This window comes from Manis pentadactyla, chromosome 1, assembly GCF_030020395.1.
Source record: "Manis pentadactyla isolate mManPen7 chromosome 1, mManPen7.hap1, whole genome shotgun sequence".
In the NCBI taxonomy this organism is placed as follows: Eukaryota; Metazoa; Chordata; class Mammalia; order Pholidota; family Manidae; genus Manis; species Manis pentadactyla.
In genome coordinates, this window is record NC_080019.1 from 104,421,240 (window position 1) to 104,441,604 (window position 20,365).

The following is a 20,365-nucleotide window of genomic DNA, read 5'->3' on the forward strand; positions in this document are numbered from 1 at the left end:
CTTAAAGGAAAAGATTTCAGTTTTCACCACTCAATATGATATCAGCCTTGGTGTTGTAATATATGACCTTTATTATGTTGGGGTACATTCCTTCTATACCTAATTTGCTCAGCATTTTTTTTACCATGAATGGATGTTGAATTTTTCCTGTGTTATTCAGATGATCATAAAATTTTTATCTTTTATTTTGTTAAAGTGATGTATCACATTTGTTGATTTGCATATGTTGAAACATCCTTGCATTCCAGGAATAAATCCCATATAGTTATAGTATATGATTCTTTTAATGGCAGAATGTGAATTTGGTTTCCTATGATTTTGTTGAGGATTTTTGCATCTATGTTCATCAAGGTTATTGGACTCTAATTTTCATCTCTTGTAGTGTTTTTATCTGGCTTTGGTATCTGGGTAAGGCTGGCCTTGTAAAACTAGTTTGGAAATCTCCTATTTTTTTGGAAAAGTAAGGACTAGAGTTAATTCCTCTTTAAAATTTAACTGGTGTTAAAATTCACCAGTGAAACCATCTGGTTCTAGCCTTTTCTTTGTTGGGAGGGTTTTGATTACTGCTTCAATCTCTATGCTATTTATTGGTCTGTTCAGATTTTCTATTTCTTCATGATTCTGTCTTGGCAGGTTGCATGTTTCTAGGAATTTGTCCTTCTAGGTTATTTAATTTGTTGTTATATACTTGTTTACACTAGTTTATGAGCTTTTGTATTTCTGTATTATAAACTATAATGCCTTCTCTTTCATTTATAATTTTGTTCGAATCCTCTTTTTTTCTTGGTTAGCCTAGATAAAAGTTTATCAATATTTTTTATCTTTTCAAAATACCAGTTCCTAGTTTTGCTAATTTTTTTCTGCTGTTTTTCTAATCTCTAATTCCTTTACTTTTGCTCTAATCTTTATTTTTCTCCTTCCTTCTGCTAACTTTGGGCTTAGTTTTTCTTTCTCAAGTTTCTTAAGATGTAAAGTGAAGTTGCTTACTTGACATCTTTTATTCTTAACAGAGGCATTTATTTCTACAACCTTCCCTTTTAGAACTGCATTTGCTGCATATCGTTAGTTTTGGTATGTTGTGTTTTCATTTTCATTTGTCTCAAGATAGTTTCTGATTTCCCTTCTAATTTCTTCTTTGACCCAGTGGATTTTCAAGAGTAATTTGTTTAATTTGGTATGTAATTGTTAATTTTCTATTATTCTTGCTCTTATTATTTCTGCTTTTATACACGGTGGTCAGAAACATACTTGACATGATTTTATCTTCTTAAATATGTTAAGACTTGTTTTGTGGCCCAATATATGATCTATCCTAGAGAGTGTTCTGTGTGTACTTTGAAAAAATGTATATTTGGTGTTCTGTGTGTACTTTGAAAAAATGTGTATTTGGTACCGTTAGGTGGAATCTTTTGTATATGTCTGTTAGGCCCATTTGGTCTGTTGTGTTGTTTAAGTCTACTGTTTCCTTATTGATTTTCTTTCTAGATAACTTATCCACTATTGAAAGTGGGATATTGAAGTACCCTGCTATTTCTTCCTTTAATTCTGTTAATATTTGCTTTAAATATTTATGCGCCCCAATTGCGAATCCTGTTGGTATCCCAGGCTAATGGGATTACCTCCAGAACTGCACTTGAGATAGGTTGGAGCTGGATCAGCTGGCTGTTGTTGGGTCCACAGTGGGGTTTGTGATTGGTGGACCTGTTACCAGGAGCTTCAGTGGGTATGTAACCTGTCTAGTTCCTGAGTAGACAGGACTGCTTCAGTAGGGCTGATTCTGGGACAAAGGCCCACTTCAGGGTCTGCAGTTGAATCTGCAGACAGCAGTCCTATCATAAGGTGCGTGAACAGAATTAGTTCCTTCTGGATCCTTGGGACGGCTCCTACCAGATCCCTGAGTGGGTCCCTGTGTGGGCAGATAGAATGGCTCTGAACTGTGGCTGATAGGGGCTGAATATGAATCCCAGGACTACTTCAGGGTCCATAGCCAGGACTGAGGCCTGCAGTTTTGGATCTGGAGGCATGGATTGTCATGTCTCTCAGCAATTCCCTAGTTAGATAAGACAGTCTCCTGAGTGTAGTTAGAAGGTGATGGAACCATGTCACAGGGGCATTTCAGGATCTCTGCAGGTATAAATGGGTATGTCTCCTGCCACATCTCTGGGCTGGTAGGGCTGCTTATGGACTGTGGCAGAGTGGGACTGGAGCTGGGTTATATCATTTCAATGTTCTTAGCCACTACCAAAGTTTTCAGGCTTATTATCTAAGTCACAGGCAGGCATGACTCCTCCTGGATTCCTTGGTATTTGCTGGTAATGGCTGTACCAATCTCAAATGGGGCTACAGCTAATTCAACAGGGGTGAGAGCTATCTGCAAGTCTGTAGCTGGGACCACTGTAAGTGGGTCAGTCCCTGTGGTGTGCGCCTGCCTTATCAAAACAACCTTCCTACCTGGATATCAAAGCTTCTACAAAGGCACTTCTATCTTTGAATGGCTGCCAAATTATTGTTGCAGAGGGTGGGTATAGCTGGCAACTGCCTATTCTGCCATCTTGGTGTCACTTCTGGTCAAATTTTAAACACTCAGTTATGGAAAAGAAGAGAGTGTTATATTTAAAATATTTCATGTTACAATATCTGCAAAATATTTCTGTTACTTTTACTCTGAACTAGTTCATTCTAAAACTCATGAATTATCTATAGTACTTTAAGCTCAAATCACCTCTGAGCATTTTAGTTAACCTCAAGTTGTGGATAATGACATCCCAAAAGTTGTATTTTCATAGAAGTTTACAAATTGTCTGTTACTGAGTTATCTGTTTGGTTCAAAAGGATGTTTTAAAAAAAATAGTCTCCCCTATACATATATAGAGTTTATTAGTATTATTACTATTGAAAATAATCTGCATTTGTTATTGGTAGTGGGATTAAAATAAAATTCAAATCTGATATATTTTGATATTCAGGATGACTTTAAAGTAGTTTACTTGTTTACTTAGATTTAAAGATGAGATAACTGAAGCAAAGAGAAGTTAAGGTTCTTGTGAAAGTCAAAGCTTATAAATAATGGAATTGGAGATTCAAATACAAGTCTTTGGTTTTTTATTTTCCTATATCTTGACCCATGGATTGTTTAGATGTGTATTGTTTAATTTCCATGTATTTGGAGGGCTTTTCAAAATAACTTACTGTTAATGATTTCTAATTAAATTCCATTATGGTTAGATAATAGCTCTGTCAGATTTCAGATTTTCAAAAATTTTCATGTGCTTTATTTTATCTCTGGTAGTACTCATTTTCTTGAGATCAACTTTGTCTAATATTAACATAGCCAAACCTTATATAAAAATAGGTTTTTATGTTTACTGTATGGCTATCATTTTTCTTTCTTTTACTTTCAATGTAAACTATTTACTTCAGTTTATAGTTTATATTTGCTGTTAATAGTTGAGTCTTGTGATTTAATCCAGACTGATAATTTCTACCTTTCAATTGGAATGTTGGGTCAATGCATGTTTAATGTATTTATTAATGGTTCAATTGTACCATCTTGCTATTATCTTCCAGGGTCCCACCCATTATTTGTTCCTCTCTTTCCCCTTTCTGACTTATTTTCAACCAACTAAATATTCTTTTGTATATAAATACATTATTGGCTTTCTACATATACTTTTTATATTTTTCAGTAGTTACTTTAGTGACTGTACTTGCATCCTTAATTTAACACAGGCCACTTATGGCTAATATTGTACTACCTCATGTAAAAACTTGTAGTAGCAAAATTCCATCTGTGCTCCCTCCTGTGAGCCATTATTTATCTAAGATATAATATATAATCTAGTATATTTATTTATATAATATACCTATATATTATATAAATATATTTATATTAATCATAAACTATTTCTCATAGAAATACATAATCTTATTATTTATTATTTTTACTTCAGATAATATGTAAAATGTTATTATTTTCCCTTAGTCATTTATCTTTAAGTATATTTTAGAAGAAAAACAGCATTTTTATATTTACTCACTTATTTACCATTTCTGGTAAATATAGATCCAAATATCAATCTAATGTCATTTATATCAGCTTGAAATATTTCTTTCTCATTTCTCAAAGTTCAAATCTGCTAAAGATTAATTTTTAAACTTTTGTTTATATATAGATGTATTTATCTCACATTTTTTTGCTGAATATAGAATTCTGGTTTGACATTTTTCTTTCATCACCTTAGAGTTGTTTCTCCATTGTATTTTGATCTTCATTATTTCTGATTAAAAGTCACCTGTTATTTGCTTCATTGTTCCATTGTATGTAATGTACTGTTTTCCTTTGGTTTTCTTTAATATTTTCTCTCCATCCTGTGTTTTCAAGAGTTTAGTTATGCTATTCCTAGATGTGGTTCTCTTTGTATTTATCTTAGTTGGGGCTGACTGGATTTTTCCTTTTGTAAAATCAAATTTAGAAAAATTCCAGTAATTACCTTTATGTCCCATTCTCTTTCCCTTCCCTTTGAGACTTCATTTACATGTATTCTAGATTGCTTGTTACTGTCCCTAAGGACAGGTCAGAGAAGCATCTGTTAATTTTTTTAAACCTTTTTTTTTTCATTCTTTTAACTGGGTAATTTCTATTGATTTGTCTCCAAGTTCACTAACCCTATCTATAGCAGTCTCAAATCTGATGTTAAAGTCAATCAGAACATTTTTTATTTCAGATATTTTGTTAATAGATGCTAAATCTCAATTTAGTTAATTTCTTAGTTTTTATTTTTCTGTTGAGATTCTTAACACTTCACTTATTATCATCTTTACCTGTTTTTCATACCTTCTTTAAAATCCTCTATCATTTCTGACATATGGGTCACCTTGGGGTCTGTTTCTATGGACCATTTATTTTATTAAATATGGGTCTTATTTCCTGCTTTGCATGTGTAGTAGTTTTTAATTTTATGCTTGACATTTTGGATGAAACTTTCTAAGGAATCAGGATTATGACATCAACCCTACAAACTTGTTGAAATTTTTTCCAATCAGGCAATTAAGTGGCAAATACCCTTTTCTTGTAATGCTTTGTTTTAGTCTTTGTTAGGGCAGGTCTATTTTGGCTTTGAACTTAACCCTTAGGTGTGGTCCTTTCTGGAAATCATGGTCCTTACTCTTAAAGCATGGCCTTTCTGGGGTCTCAACTGAATGCTTGAGGTACTAGGTAAGGTCTCTTCACATTATTACTCCAACATCTCCCATCACTGCAGGTCCTCTAGTATTTCCATTTACCATTTAATCCTATATTCAGACAGTCTCTGCTATGGGGAGTCCATATTGGGCAAGAATCTGCAGTAAATTGTTCTTCAAACTTTTACCCAAACCCCTTCACACAGCTATCTCCTCTTTGGCCACCTACCCTATAAATTACGGACTTTGTGGCAGCCTGCTATTCTAATCTCTGCCTTCCAAGCTCCGCAAGATGCAATTAACATGATCTCCATCTCTGAATAAGGTCAGGAATATTACCCCAGCAAAAAGATGAGAAAATTGTGGGGCTCACTATATATATCTCCCTTCTCTCAAGGATCACAGTCTTGCTGTGACCATTGTCCAACGCCTGAAAAGTCACCTCCTATATTTTGTCCAGTTTTATAGTTGTTAACAGCAGGAAGGAAGGTCCAGTACCAGTAACTCTGTCATGGCTGGAATAAAAAATCCATAGGTTTATATTATATTTTTACAAAACTTTATGAGATAGTATTTGTGAAGTAGGCACTGCTATTATAATCTACTTTTACAGAGAATTAAAATCAGGCTAACTAGTGAGTCAGAATTTGAGCCTGAGCAGTCATATTTCAGACTCTGAGCTCTATGCTGCCTCTGCAACATGAAATTATGTTTATTTACTTCATAGCATTTATCATACCTTTTTCTCATGTATGCATTCATATTTGTTGTTTACACTTTGCTACTTCTTCTAATGTATATACACACCAAATATTTCCTGTTTACAACTGTCCCCCCACTGCCTAGCACAGGCTTTTGGTAGGCATTCAGTAAATATTTGTTGAATGAATAATGAATGGATATAGATGCCACCATTAGAAAACAATTGAAAACAGGATCTTTTCCACTTATATTTAATATTTTAGATTTCATCTGGCTTGCCACCTTGTGGCATCAAAATTCTGCAACAAAAACAAACAACAATCTAAAGGTGGGAAATATGCAAATAAAAGTGATATGCATCATTAGAATCTTTAAAATTATATACATCAAAATATAATTATATGACAGGAAAAGAGTTATAGCAGGATTTCTACTCTTACTAAGATAGCAGTAGTTACAAATCAGTCTTAGGACTGTTCAAAACACCCACCAATATGCAATGGCACTAGTTTGATAAAGTAAGCACAGGAGTGATGTGTTTGGTGAGTCTAGGCATCACCTTTGGTGGAAGTGAAAAAAAAAAAGATAACATCCATATTTGCCATTTTTGGTATGTTGCTAGAAAAAAGGCAAAAACATTTTGTTAATAGTTGTGTCTAGAGCCTTTGTATCATTTATTATCATATTTTAAATGGCAATACTCAGATGATTAATTTCAAAATGAATCTTTGTTGAATTTAAAACCATAAAGTTATAGTTCTTGAAGTCTTCTACATGACAAAACAGTATGCACTTATTTTTATCAGAAGCAAAGCAACATGATGGTTTTTAGGATAATTTTTGTGCTAATAAATCTCTTAAAGATATGCTGTAGACCTCACATTTACATAAAATTAAAGAAAGGGTGCTTCAGCAAATGCAAATAAATGCAAAAAAGGAGTATTTTAATTTTAATCCATGATTAGTAGCAACCATCACAATAATACAAAAGCAAAATTCTGCATCAGTGTATAACATAATGGCTCTAAGCCATTTATAGACTGAGATTCCTGATTAATTTATTTTGAGAAGTATGTTTATTGATTATGCTTCAGATTCTGTTTTAAAATCTGAGATCTTTAAAAATATTTTAATATTAGAATCATATTCACTGACTTTTCCAGTTCTGCAATGACAAGCCCAGTAAAATTATTTATTTCACTTGGTACATTATTAATTGTATAAATTGACTGTTTAACTTCCATTGATTTGTATTTCTTACTGTTTTACAATAGAAAAGAAAAAGAATATAAAAGTTAATCCTACCATAATAGGAAAGATCATTTTATGACTCAGAATTATATATCCTCCTTTCAGGTAGTTTTCAAGGAACCATCTTAGTTTTAAAACAAAAGTTTCTAAGTCTGAATAGTGAAACTTTTAAAGATAATCCTTGCGTGCTTAGTAACTACAGCATTTTGCTGTTTCTTTCATTTGGATTATAGTGGAATTTTTTATTCATGCTCATTATTTATTTTTATAACACTAAATTGAATTTTGATATGACCATGCCAGTTGAAACACTTCTATTATTAAAAATGATTCAAGAATTCATCAAACCATTCTGATATCTAGGAGATATTTTCCTTGAAATGTGCGGCATGTGGGTGGACCTTTTAATGTGTAGTGAAAGCCATGGAGAAAGTGATAAATAATTACTTTTAGTGTATCTCAAGTCATTATTGTTTACATATGCCTATGAATTTTCTGGGCTAGTGTCAATTCAAATATTTTCCCATTATGCTCATAAGTCACTGAAGTAACTCAGAAATTCCAGTATTTTAGCATATTAAAATATATGTTACTTTTCCAATACTGGTACTTTAAAAGGAAATGGAATAAAAATTTTGACAAATCATATGTCCTGAGACTGGGTTTGGAAACTGGTAGCATAAAATGTTCCCAGAAAATGTAGAGTCGAATTTTCTTTTGGTGTGTCAAAGAGCATTTTGCCTTTTATAAATTCCGTAGTTTACCAAAGCAGGAAAATTTCTTTCAAACGGGTTATCTTGTGAATTTCAAAGTAATTTTGTTGTCTGCAGGTTCTTGATGTCAAGCTTAAGCCTATAAACTTGAGGCCTCCTTGAAGCTGTGAAGAATCTTCAGTAGAACTTTTATATTCATGTGGTTGTGGAATTGCAAATGATTTTTACCATGTTGGCAGATAGCTTGTTCACATAATGGGTCTTCATACAACTGATGGTTGCTTCTCAGGAGTTAGTAGCAGGGCTGGAATTATGTTTGAATGTTGACATTAGTTTTGTTATTTGTATCCAAAAGAAGTACAGGATGTGTGAGATCAGAGAATGGACAAGACAGATGTTCTAGGTAAATTGGTCTAAGTCAGGCAGGGAGGAATAGAGGCATTGTAATTCTAAGGAAAGAGTTATTCAAAAGTGGTAACATAATCATTTTATCTTTGCTGTAAATTAAACTGAATGATAAGAGCAAGTCCTTCAGGAAATGATACAGAGTCTTGAACAGGGAGAGAAATACGAAAAGGAAATCTTTAAGGACATAGATAAAAAGCATTTCACATCTTTGGATGGCTGTCAGCGCCACCCCTGTGTAGCAACCTTTGAATCGGCTATGCTGTCACCAAGTAAGCCACTGATGTTCAAGTCTTTGCTCACGATTCACAGTCCGAATTTTCTTCTGCCATTCTCCACACCTTGAGCCTTTTTGGAAATCCCTGTTATGCATCTCTTCCCTTATTTACCTTATTCACTCTCTCCTTTCTTCTTGCAGTAATTTGCTACTATGGTTATCTGCCTAATTTTGCCTTGCATTATGAATAGTTGTTTATGTGTCTGTTTCTTCCATTAGGTTTTGAGAGGGTCTTGTGAGCTCTATGATTATCTAACTTAATTTAACATAAGTCAATTAGTAAAGAAATGTTTTTTGTTTTGTCTGTAAGTTTAAATGAAATGGAATTTGATCACGCAGCTCACATAGTACTTGCATGGATAGTCCTTACTTCAAGTTATTAATACTTCATTTTACCTGTGTGCATGATTCAGAGCCAGGTCTGGTTTCCTCATCCGTAGATAGCATGTGACAAGTTTTGTCTCAATGAAACTTGCCACACTTGATACATCTTCAGAAGATGCTTCAAATGGTTTTTCTAGAACTGCTCCTTTGCTGCAAAGCTTAAAAAAAAAAACACAAAACTCTAAGTTTCCTAATAATCTTGGCATATAATTGATATTTTAAGTAAGCAAAACATATATATGCACCCATTTTTTCCCAAACTGCAAGTAAAATATTGATATTTTCATTATAAATTAAATATTGTTCCTGTTCACTATTGCATGACTACAATATAAAATAACACATTTCACTGTGAAATGCTTTGTGTAAAATATTTTGAAACAGTGATATATTTTAAAGGGGTGCTATTTGCTAAGAATTTCTGTTTTAAAAATAAAGCACACAATAAGCAAAGATATTAACAGAAAATTAGGTATAAATCATATTAAATACCAGTGCTTTTATGAAAGCCCAGCTGAACAATGATCGAGCACATTATCAAATTTGATTTAATGTAATAAGAGGTATAGAAAGTAAACTCCTGGGAGCCATTAACATGATCGGTGGTTAATTTGAGTCTGAATCATATTCTATAAGATGTTATTGAAAGAAAAGAAGTGAAAATTTATTAGAATTTATTGGCAGAGGCCACAGTATTTATAAAACATGGCAAGAATGTGGAATTCTTAATAAAAATTCCAGGAAGTCAATGGTTTCTGGGCACCATAGATAAACTGTAGAGGAAGAAAATAATTAATATTTTGGGAGAACCCCAAACATTAAGAAGTGTCAATAATATGACAAGAATAGATCAGCACTTCTTTTTTCCCTCAGGTTTTCTACTCTTCCTTGGAATTAAGGTTGATGGGGAAGGAGAAACCCCATCTTTTGTTTAGTGAACTTATTCAGGGCATTTGCTTCTCTGCCCTTTTCTCTCTCCATCTGTGTATATGCTGGGGTGAAATTTTCTCCCAGAGGTAATAATATCTGGAGTTAATACCTATTTATATATGCCTCAATATAAAATTTCTTGTATTCTAAATCTTATTTAAATGATACAGTTTAAACTAATTTTTCTTTTATAGATTAAGTCGAGATTGGCTTGCCATTTACATTAACATTATTGTCAAATACTTGTTATAGTGAAATTTGGCTAAGAATGGCTATACTCTATTCTAAAACATATATCTCTTTTTAGTTTTACCAAAAAACTATAAGCTAAAATGAATCTAGAATTTTGAATCTTAACATCCCTAGTTTGAATTGGTAGTTACCTCATGCTATTATCTTTTGTTTGGATATCCTGCTAATTTTGAGAATGCATATCATTTTTAAAAGTCTTTCACAATTTGATGGGTGGATAAGTGTTACTTCATTCATTCATTCAATAAATATTTATCATCTAGTATGAATTACCAGACAAAAAGTATTGCCTTTACATTTTAACTTGCATTAGATCTTTCTTTTTCATGAGTTTTGGCTATTTTTGGCTCTGTGTAAATTCCTATTTTTTATTCCTTGCTGTAACTCCAGGAGGGAAATATTTTCCCAGCCTGGGACAAAATACCTTTGAAACCAAAATCACTCAAAGGGAGAAATAAAGTGGGAGAAACCCGTTTATTGCTTACAGGCAGTCGTCCACTTCTGCTCCCCCGGGGTCTCTTGAGACCCAGCTGCAAAAACGGACCCCACCCAACCTCTCTGGTCCAGATTTGCCCTACTCCCCCTAGTAACTACTTATTGATGTGGAGATGGACTACTTCTCTCCACCCCTTGGAAACACCTATCGATATGGAGATGCAGTAAAGCCAGGTGGGAGATTCTGGAAATAATGCAATTTTACCCACACTTGCCTATTTCCATTGATGTTAATCTTTTTCTTATTTATTATAAGAGCTCCTTAGACACATGAGGTGTTTTCCTTCCTCCTAAACAACTATATGTACATGATCAAATGTAAGTGTTTTTCTCCCTCAAATTATCCTTTAGAAAAGAGTCAGCTTTTATTCCTGTTCATATAAGGACTCAGAATGCATATTATAAAACACTTTTCTCAATTGTTTGGGAAAGAAAAAAGCAGACTATTTGTGGATGACCTCAGTCAAAGCTGTTTGGATGTGGTGTAAAAATTATCTGATAAAACTGGTAATAAAAGAGACAAAACTTTAACACTGATTTAGTAACTATTCCTGAGAGTCTGACCTCACAAATGTCAATGTGGTTGTAAACAGACCTGAAGATATAATTTAAGAAAGCATTGTAGTCATGGCAGCTTGAGGCAGCATCTTCCTTCTACTATTCTGATCTCACAGACTCAGAAATACCTAAAAAGACAACTTTTGAGAAAAAGATTTTTGGATGGCATAACTTTTTATAAAGCCCAAACCAGTAGAAAATAAGATGAATAGAAATTATAGAATATTTATTAATATATCATAGTATTAAAATTCTAGACTTTCTTGATTAATTTTATCAGCTAAATGAAATCAACATTTTTTTTCACGTCTTAAATGCCCAAACCTCTTGGACTCTTCACATAAAATCTTACACAAACAAAAGAAACAAATGAACCACAAACAAAGCGGCATTCTTTGCCTCTTCCTGTCTGTGTTCCTCTCTGGTGTGATGGAACGGCCAAACCTTTTCAGGCACACTTCTTGTGGCATGAATGTACGGCCGCCTGGGGAGTACTCAGGGAGTAACTTGCATGAGGACATTCAGATCCTACATGCCAAAAGGAAGCTGACCTTCAGATGGAATGACATTAAAGGCTTTGTCTATGAACAGCAAGAGAAACTAAAGAAAAAAATGCCTGATTTCCTAACCACTGCAATATTCTCTACTTCTATGAGATTCAAGGCCAGGAAAGGAATAAAAATGATCACTCTCAACATACTAAAGAAAATACTTCACGAAACCAGACTATAAGACAGCAGTGAAAGACAAGGATAATTTTTCAATTCACTGTAAAATGGTAAACGGCAGCCTACTGGATAGGCTCTGTGTATATTTGTGGTCATCTTGGTTATCAATCAAGTATTATAACACTGAGAACTTTACTGATTTTTATCAAAGATTGCTCTGTTAGTTTGTGCCAATGTGGTATATCTCTGAAATAAGCTTTGCAATTTGGCAAATTATTATAAAATATGTTGAAGTTAAAGGCAGAATTATAGGTAAATGTAGAAAAAAGACTAGTATCAGGATTACAAAAAATATTACAGATATTTTACTGTATTTTAAAATCTTCATGCAGACATTTGTACAGACTGAGAAGTTAATGCCCCAGTAGATGGACTTTAATGTGGTATGCATTTGTCAGGATGTAGAGAGATTTTGCTCAATTTATATTTGTTTAAAACTGTATGCTTAAGTCTTCAGTGAAATAAGTCATGGAGTTAAGGGAATAAACATTTTAAACTACCTGAAATAGTGTCTCAGTAAGAAAACTTAACTAAGAAAAATTAATATTAGGTATTAATTTTTTAATTTCAAAAGGAAGCCTAAAATATTTTTGAATGAAGTATGAAAAAATTAAAAGGATAATATTCAAGGTAAAATGCAGTGAAAACTTGTATGGGTATAATTTTTTTGATGAGAAGCTAGATATTAAAATAAAATTATGGTAGTAAATTAGAGTCACAAGCTCAAATATTAATAAGAAAGTATGTATTTTACAAAAGATATTTAATAATTTTCTGAAAACAAGATGGTAATACTTTGGAGTTATAAAATACTTTTTTAGGGTATCTGAAAGTTATTTTAAGAAATAAATATTAAACCTTTTTATGGAAATTATGACACAGAGAAATTTTACTGTTTATAATTTTATAGGAATTTTACAGATTAACAATAACATAAAGTCCAATAACAGAAGAAATAACCAATATTAAATATTATACCATGGGCCCCATTCTTAAATATGCAACCATGAATTTTTCTTTAATTAGAATGAACATTAGCAAGATTGATATTGCTAATAGGTTCTCCCTTATTAGAATATTGTATGATGAGTTCTTGTCCACTATATTCTTGAGACATAATTTTGTGTGATCTGTGAAGATTTGGGAAAAACAATAAACATGAAAAATTTGAGTCATCAAATATCTACAAATAAAAGTATATATTTCACCCATCCAATAAGTACTTTTTAAACTTTTTAAAGTTGTTTTTGGAGGTTACAAAAAATCTATAGATAGCAAATCACCCATAAACCTATTACCATGTACAAATGAAATTAATTTTTGGCATATTTCCAATGTCCCAGACAAACATAGATGCAAAAATTCTCAACAAAATATTAGAAAACCAAATTCAACAGTACATTATAACACTATGATCAAGTGAGATTCATTCTAAGAAGGCAAAGTTGATTCAACATCCACAAATCAATCAATGAGGTATACCCTATTAACAAAACTAATTATAGAAGACATGTGATCATCTCAGCAGATGTAGAAAAGGCATTTGACAAAATTCAACATCCATTCAGGATAAAAAGCTCTCAACAAAGTGGGAATGGAAGAATTGTACCTCAACATGATAAAGGCCATATGTGATAAGCCCACAGCTAATATCATACTCAATGGTGAAAAGCTGAAAACTTTTCCTCTAAGATTAGTAACAAGAAAAGAATGCCCATTCTTGCTACTTTTATTCAACATAGTATTGTAAGTTCTAGACACAGCAATTAGGCAGTAAAAAGAAGTAAAATGGATCCACATTGGAAAGGAAGAAGTAAAGTTGTCACTATTTGCAGATGACGTGATACTGTACATAGAAAACCCTAAAAACTGAATAAAAAACTGATAACTAATAAATTAACTCAAAAAAAGTTAGGATACAAAGTCAATATATAGAAATCTACTGCACTTCTATACACCAATAACAAATTACCAAAAAGAAAAATTAAGAAAACAATCCCATTTACCATTGCATCAAAAAATAAAATACCATGGAATAAATTTAATCAAGGAGGTTAAATACCTGTATATTGAAAAACACAAGACATTAATGAAATAATTTGAATAAGACACAAATAAATGGAAAGATATTGCATGCTCATGGATTGGAAGAAATAATATTATTAAAATACCCAAAGCAAACTACAGATTCAATGCAATCCCTATCAAAATTCCAATGGCATTTTTCATAGAAATAGAAGGAACAATTCTAAACCTTATATGGAATCACAAAAGACCCCAAAAAGCAAAAGCAATCTAGAGAAAGAACAAAGCTGGAGGCCTCACATTCCCTGATTTCAAACTGTATTACAAAGCTATGGTAATCAAACAATATGGTATTGGCATAAAAAACAGACACACAGATAAACAGAACAGAATAGCCCAGCAATAAACCTATGCATATAAGGTCAATTAGTTTAAAAATAAAGGAGTCAAGAATATATGACAGATGAAGGATAGTCTCTTCTACAAATAGTGTTGGGAAATTGGAAAACCACATGCAGAAGAATGAAACTGGACCACTGTCTCATACCATATACAAAAATTAACTCAAAATGGATTAAAGTCTTGAATGTAAGACATAAAATCATAAAACTCTGAGAGGAAAACATAGCAAATAAACTCCTTGATATTGGTCTTGGAGATGACTTTTTTGGATTTTATACCCAAAGCAAAGGTAACAAAAGCAAAAATAAACAAGGAGGATTACATCAAATCAAGCAATCTTCTGAACAGCAAAGGAAACCATCAGAAAAATGAAAAGACAACCTACTGAATGAGAGAAAGTATTTGCAAATTATATATATATCTGATAAGGGGTTAATCATCTGAAATACATAAAGAACTCATACAACTGAACACTAAAAAACACTCTAATTTAAAAAATGGGCAGAGGATCTGAATAGTCATTTTTCTAGAGAAAATATACAGATGACCAGTAAATACATAAAAATATGCTCAACATCACTAATCATCAGGGACGTGTAATTCAAAACCACAATGAGATATTACCTCATTCTTGTTAGAACGGTTATAATCAGAAAGACAAGAAGTAGCAAGTATTGGCAAGGGTGTAGAGAAAGGGAAACTGTTGATGGAATGTAAATTAGCATATCTATGGAGAGCAGTATGCAGGTTCCTTAAAGAATTAAAAATAGAACTACCACATGATCCAGCAATTCCACTTCTGGGGATTTGAAGAAAATGAAAACACTGACTTGAAAAGATAGATACACCCCCATGTTCACTGTAGCATTTCTTACAACAGCCAAGATATGGAAACAACCTAAGTGTATATTGACAGATAAAGAAGATGTGGTATATATTTTTACACACACACATACAGGAATATTATTCATCTATAAAAAAGGATGAAATCTTGTCATTTGCAACAATGAGGATGGACCTTGAGGACATTACATTAACTGAAATAAGTCAGACAAAGACAAAAACTATATGATGTCACTTATATGTGGAATCTCAAAAACAAAAGCACAAATGAAAACAAAACATAGCTAATAGATAAAGAGAACAGACTGGTGCTTGCCAGAGGTAGTGGGTTGTGATGGGACAAGTGGGTAAAGGGAGTCAAAAATTACAAACTTCCAGTTCCAAAATAAATGAGTCATGGGGATGGACTCTACAGCAAGGCAGCTATATAATTATACTGTATTGCGTATTTGAAAATTGTGAAGAGAGTCATAGAATACACACACACACACACACAGGTCCAAGTGAAACTAGAGAAAGGTTGGTGGATTGCATCAGTGTTAATATTCTGGAAGTGATACTGTACTAGTTTTATAAGACCTTACCACTGGGAGAAACTACATAAAGAATACATGGTTCTCCCTGCATTATTTTTTACAACTGCATGCAAATCTACAACTGTCTCAAAATAAAGCTTAATTAAAAAATAGTGACATAAATATTTAGCTGTCTTTCATTTTATTTCTCCCACTTTCTTTTTAACACACTTATAATCATGTTTAACTGGGGTTTTGGATGAGAAGATAAATTGTATTTGAAAGAGTTTTCCATAGGTTTTTCTCTGTCAAATTATAGGGTGATTCCTGTAATGAAGGATAATAACGCATAATGATGTTTTATTCAGAAGCCATTGTGAAAGGATGCATCAGTTCCTCTGCATTCTCATTACAGGCATACCTCAGAGAGATTGGGGGTTTGATTCCAGACTACCTCAATATAGGGAATATCATAACAAAGTGGGTCAAATGAACTTTTTTGGTTTTTTAGTGTATAAAAATTATGTTCACACTATACTATGGTCTATTAAGTATGCAAAAACATTATGTTTTTAAAAAACAACGTCAATACCTTAATTTAAAAATGCTTTCTTGCTAAAAAGTGCTAACCATCATCTGAGTTTTCAGCAAGTCATCATAACTGCTTATAGATCACCATAACAAATAAAATACCAATGACAAGGTTTGAAATACTGAAAAAATTACCAAAATGTGACAGAGACATGAAGTGAGCAAATGGTGTTGGAAAAATGGTGCTGAAAGACTTCCTCACTGTGGGGTTGCCACAAACCTTCAATTTGTAAAAAAACACACTATCTTGTGAAGCGTATGAAAGCAAAGGGCAATAAAATGAGGTCTGTCTGTATTGTGGTCTCTTGTTTGAGGACATTTGACATGAGATGAGGATTTTGTTTAGTGATAGTCACAGAGGGAAGTTGGTGAGTCCTTTTATATAATGACTTCATTATTTATTTTTTTCTAAATCATCTCTCAGTTTGCCAGCATCCACTCCCAAGTAAGTTTTTCAAGAGGGGTTATGTAGATACTTTTCTGACTAGTGCATATCCGAGCATGTTTTTTTTTTTTTTGCCAGCTTTATACTTGCAAATTAAAGAGGCTGAATATATGTTTCTTGAGACAACCATTTCTCTGTAAATACATAGTTTTTCATTTACATTCTTGTAGTTAGCATGCAGAAAAGAAAAACCGTAGTACTTTTTTTAAATGAAATTAGACGTAATTTAAAAGAACTCCCTGCGTTGAAATTTCTTCCTTTTCCCCAAGCATGTAGTGTTTTTTTCCCCTAATTTCTTGTAATTCAAAATTATTGCTAGCATGAGTCCAGATATGTTCTATTTTCATCTATTTTACCTGGAAAAGGATAAGTTTTTTGTGTTTCTATACACAGGTTTTTGTTTTTTTTTTACTTAGAAAAGTTTTTTTCAGTTACATCTTTGAATATTGGTCTCATTCCAATTGCTGGGTTTTCTTTCATAGAAGGTAATTCTTAAGTTGCATGTTCCATTTTTATATTTTAGGCTTTCTGATTTTTTTTCACCTCTGCATTCTAGGAGTGTCTGAAGATTGACAGCTACAACACTGACTTTATTTTCCCCATTATTAACTCCACCTCTTTTTATAAAAGAAATGCTAGTGATTATAAATACAAACATTTAACTGGTGCTTACTTTGTAAAGTAACATTCTTTATGCTATTATGTTATTTTGTAATCACAGTATGAAACACTATTTTCTTGCCCATTGTATTAGTTCAGGCTACTATAACAAAATGCCATAGACTGGGTGGCTTCAAAAAAACCCAAATGTTTATTTTTCACAGTACTGGAGGCTGGGAAGTTCAAGATTCAGGTGCTATATTGTCGAACACTTGTGAGGGCCCTCTTTCAGGCTGCAGACTGCCAACTTCTAATTGTAAAATAACATGGCAGACAGAAAGCTAGAGAGCTCCATGAGGTCTTTTATAAGGACACTAATCTCATTCATGTGGGTTTTACCCTCATGACCTAATTACCTCCCAAAGACCCACCTCCAAATACCATCACATTTGGATAAGGCTTTAGCATATGAATTTGAGGGGAAACAAACATTCAGTCTATAGCCCTCATTTTGCAGAGGAACCTGAAGGTTCAAAGAGCTTAAGAAATCTGTTTAGGTTACAAAGTTAGTAATTAGGATTTTACCTAGATGTCTGGCCCTAGAATCTGTCTTAAATCACTATACCAGTGCTACACCGTGTCATTCCGTGAACTATTGATCCATGATAAGTACAAAAACAGAGAGTAGGCATTTAGAAACTTTTATAGCAATTTGACAAGAAATATATCTGTTGAATCTCCTAAGAAAAATTAAGTATTTTAATGTCTTACTTTTACTTTTTTCCTATAACCCATTTTTACTATATTTGATAAAGTATCAGTTCTCAACAAATTAAGACAAAAACAAAATGAAACAGAATTGGGTTTTCACCATAGATAGTGAAAAGAGCATTACTAAACTGTTATAAATTTAGATAATCAAGAACTTATAAAGACAAAAAGACACTTACAATTATTTTTAAATGACCACTGTTAGATATTGGTGTGGATATTATCTATCCACGTCTTGATCTATCATCTTTCTATCTCCTCATGTCTTTATCCTTCCATTTAAAAAATGGCATTATTCATTATCTGTGCTATTATGTACTCTGCTTTTTTGTGTATCTTTGTATATATCATGGACATTAATAAATATAAATATATACCATTTTTAAAATGGCTGCATTATTTTACTAGAACCCCACTTAATGTTTCCCTATTGAGAACTTTTCTCTAGGAACATTAAACATTCTTGATGTCATAAGTAATGTACATCAAACAACCTTGTGTATATGTGTGTGTGTGTGTGTGTGTGTGTGTGTGTGTGTGTATATACCTTTGTCCACACATTTGAGAATTTCCAGATTGTTACATTCTTTTATAATGTAATCTTAGATATTGAAATTGCTGAGTACACATTACAATCCAAAAACTAAATTTTAGAATATACCTCATGGAAGCACTCTCCAGAAAGGTTTTATACCTTTACCAAAATATTTAAGTTCTTGTTTCTCTATACTCTCATCCACACTAGGTATTAGCTAGGTATTAGCTATTAATATATCTATTCTTTGCTAATGAGATGGACAAAAATGACACCTTACCCCCAGTTGGATTTCTAGCTCAACCTCTTATGTTTATTGGCCATGCGTATGTGTATACTGTTTGTTCATAAATTTTATTCATTTTAAAATTGGTTTATTCTTATTCTTATCGACTTATTTTCATTTATTAAATATACAATTAGATTTTTTTCCAAATATCTAATTTATTTGAGTTCTGTTTATCATATTTTGGGTATCAGTGATTTGGTATTTGTTCTAGCTTTGTAAAACAAACTGGAAAGAGTCCTATCTTTTTCAATACTCTGGAACATTTTGAAATAGTTGAAAAAAATTTGAGCCCAGCTACTTTCACCTCTATTTCTTTCTTCCTTTCTTACTTGATTATTGTTCTGTTCAGGTTTTCAATGTTTTGCATCAATTTTGTTAATTTGTATTTCCCTAGAAAATTGTCAGTTTGCCTCAGATTTTAAAATCTGTTATTAAGTGGAGAACATTATATTCTTAGAACATTTTAAATGCCTGTGTGCTAGTGGTGTCATTCCCTTTCTCACTCTTAGTACTATTTGGTTTTCTCTATTTCTTAACTAGAATTGCCAGAGGTTTCACTATTTTTTCTTCTCTAAAAGTAACAAACTCTTAGGTTAATTTATTCTCCTATTCTTCTTCCTAGTTCATTGATGTTGGTTTTCATGTTAGCTTTTTTTTTTCTCTTGCTTTCCTTAGGTTTTTTATTTTTTTCCTTTGGTTCTTTTACTAACATCTTTACTTGACTGCTTAACTAATTTATTTTAGTTTTTCTTCTATGTAAGTTTGTTGAATGCTTCTCTGCTTTACTAAGGAAGAAAACCATAGGTTTTATTTCTATGTCTTTGCCAATGGTTATTTTAGATAGTGTGGGCTTGCTCCTATTCCTTAAAACTCTACCACCTGCTTTCTTTAGTTGCTTGTAAGACTAGACCTTTTCTGCATATTTGTTAGTCATTTATATTTCATCATTTATGGATTATCTGCACAGATCCTTTATCATTTGTTTTCTAGGTTCTTACAATTTTTCTTGTTAATTTCTATGAGCTCAGTCATGAAAGCCTAGTGTTTTTGCAGGTTCTACATTTTTTTCTCCATCACACAGATTTGAACTCCTCTGGAGAACTGCCTCAACCCCAAGTGGTAGCCTTTTTCAAGGTACAGATATTATGGCTGCAGGAGTCCAGTGTTGAGGGACCCTTCTTTGCTGGAGAGAGCAAACATCTGTTTGAGAATGAAGCCAGTACAGAGAGAGTGGAGTCAAAGATAAAGAAGCTGGAAAGCCTAACCCTAAATCCTGAAAATGTTCTCTTGAATCCCAATAAGAAAGATAATTTGAAAGATAATTAGTTATTTTGAAGAAGTGAGATTAGGGATTTAGAGAAAATAAAACTATAAATAAATTAAAAATCAAATTGCAGAATGAATTTTTAACTAGCAACAATAAGTAAAGAATGACTAAATTGTAAAATCAGAAATGTGGAGGACAATCTCTAA

At 32.6% G+C, this 20,365-nt stretch overlaps 1 protein-coding gene across 1 annotated transcript in view; it reads right to left on the reverse strand.

The window, feature by feature from the left end:
• Positions 1–20,365, reverse strand: part of SPATA16 (spermatogenesis associated 16) — a 203,872-nt gene that overhangs the window by 142,361 nt on the left and 41,146 nt on the right. The window contains exon 2 of the mRNA XM_036930913.2: positions 8,926–9,071. Coding sequence (XP_036786808.2) covers positions 8,926–9,071 — 146 coding nt within the window. The remainder of the gene's footprint in view (positions 1–8,925; positions 9,072–20,365) is intronic.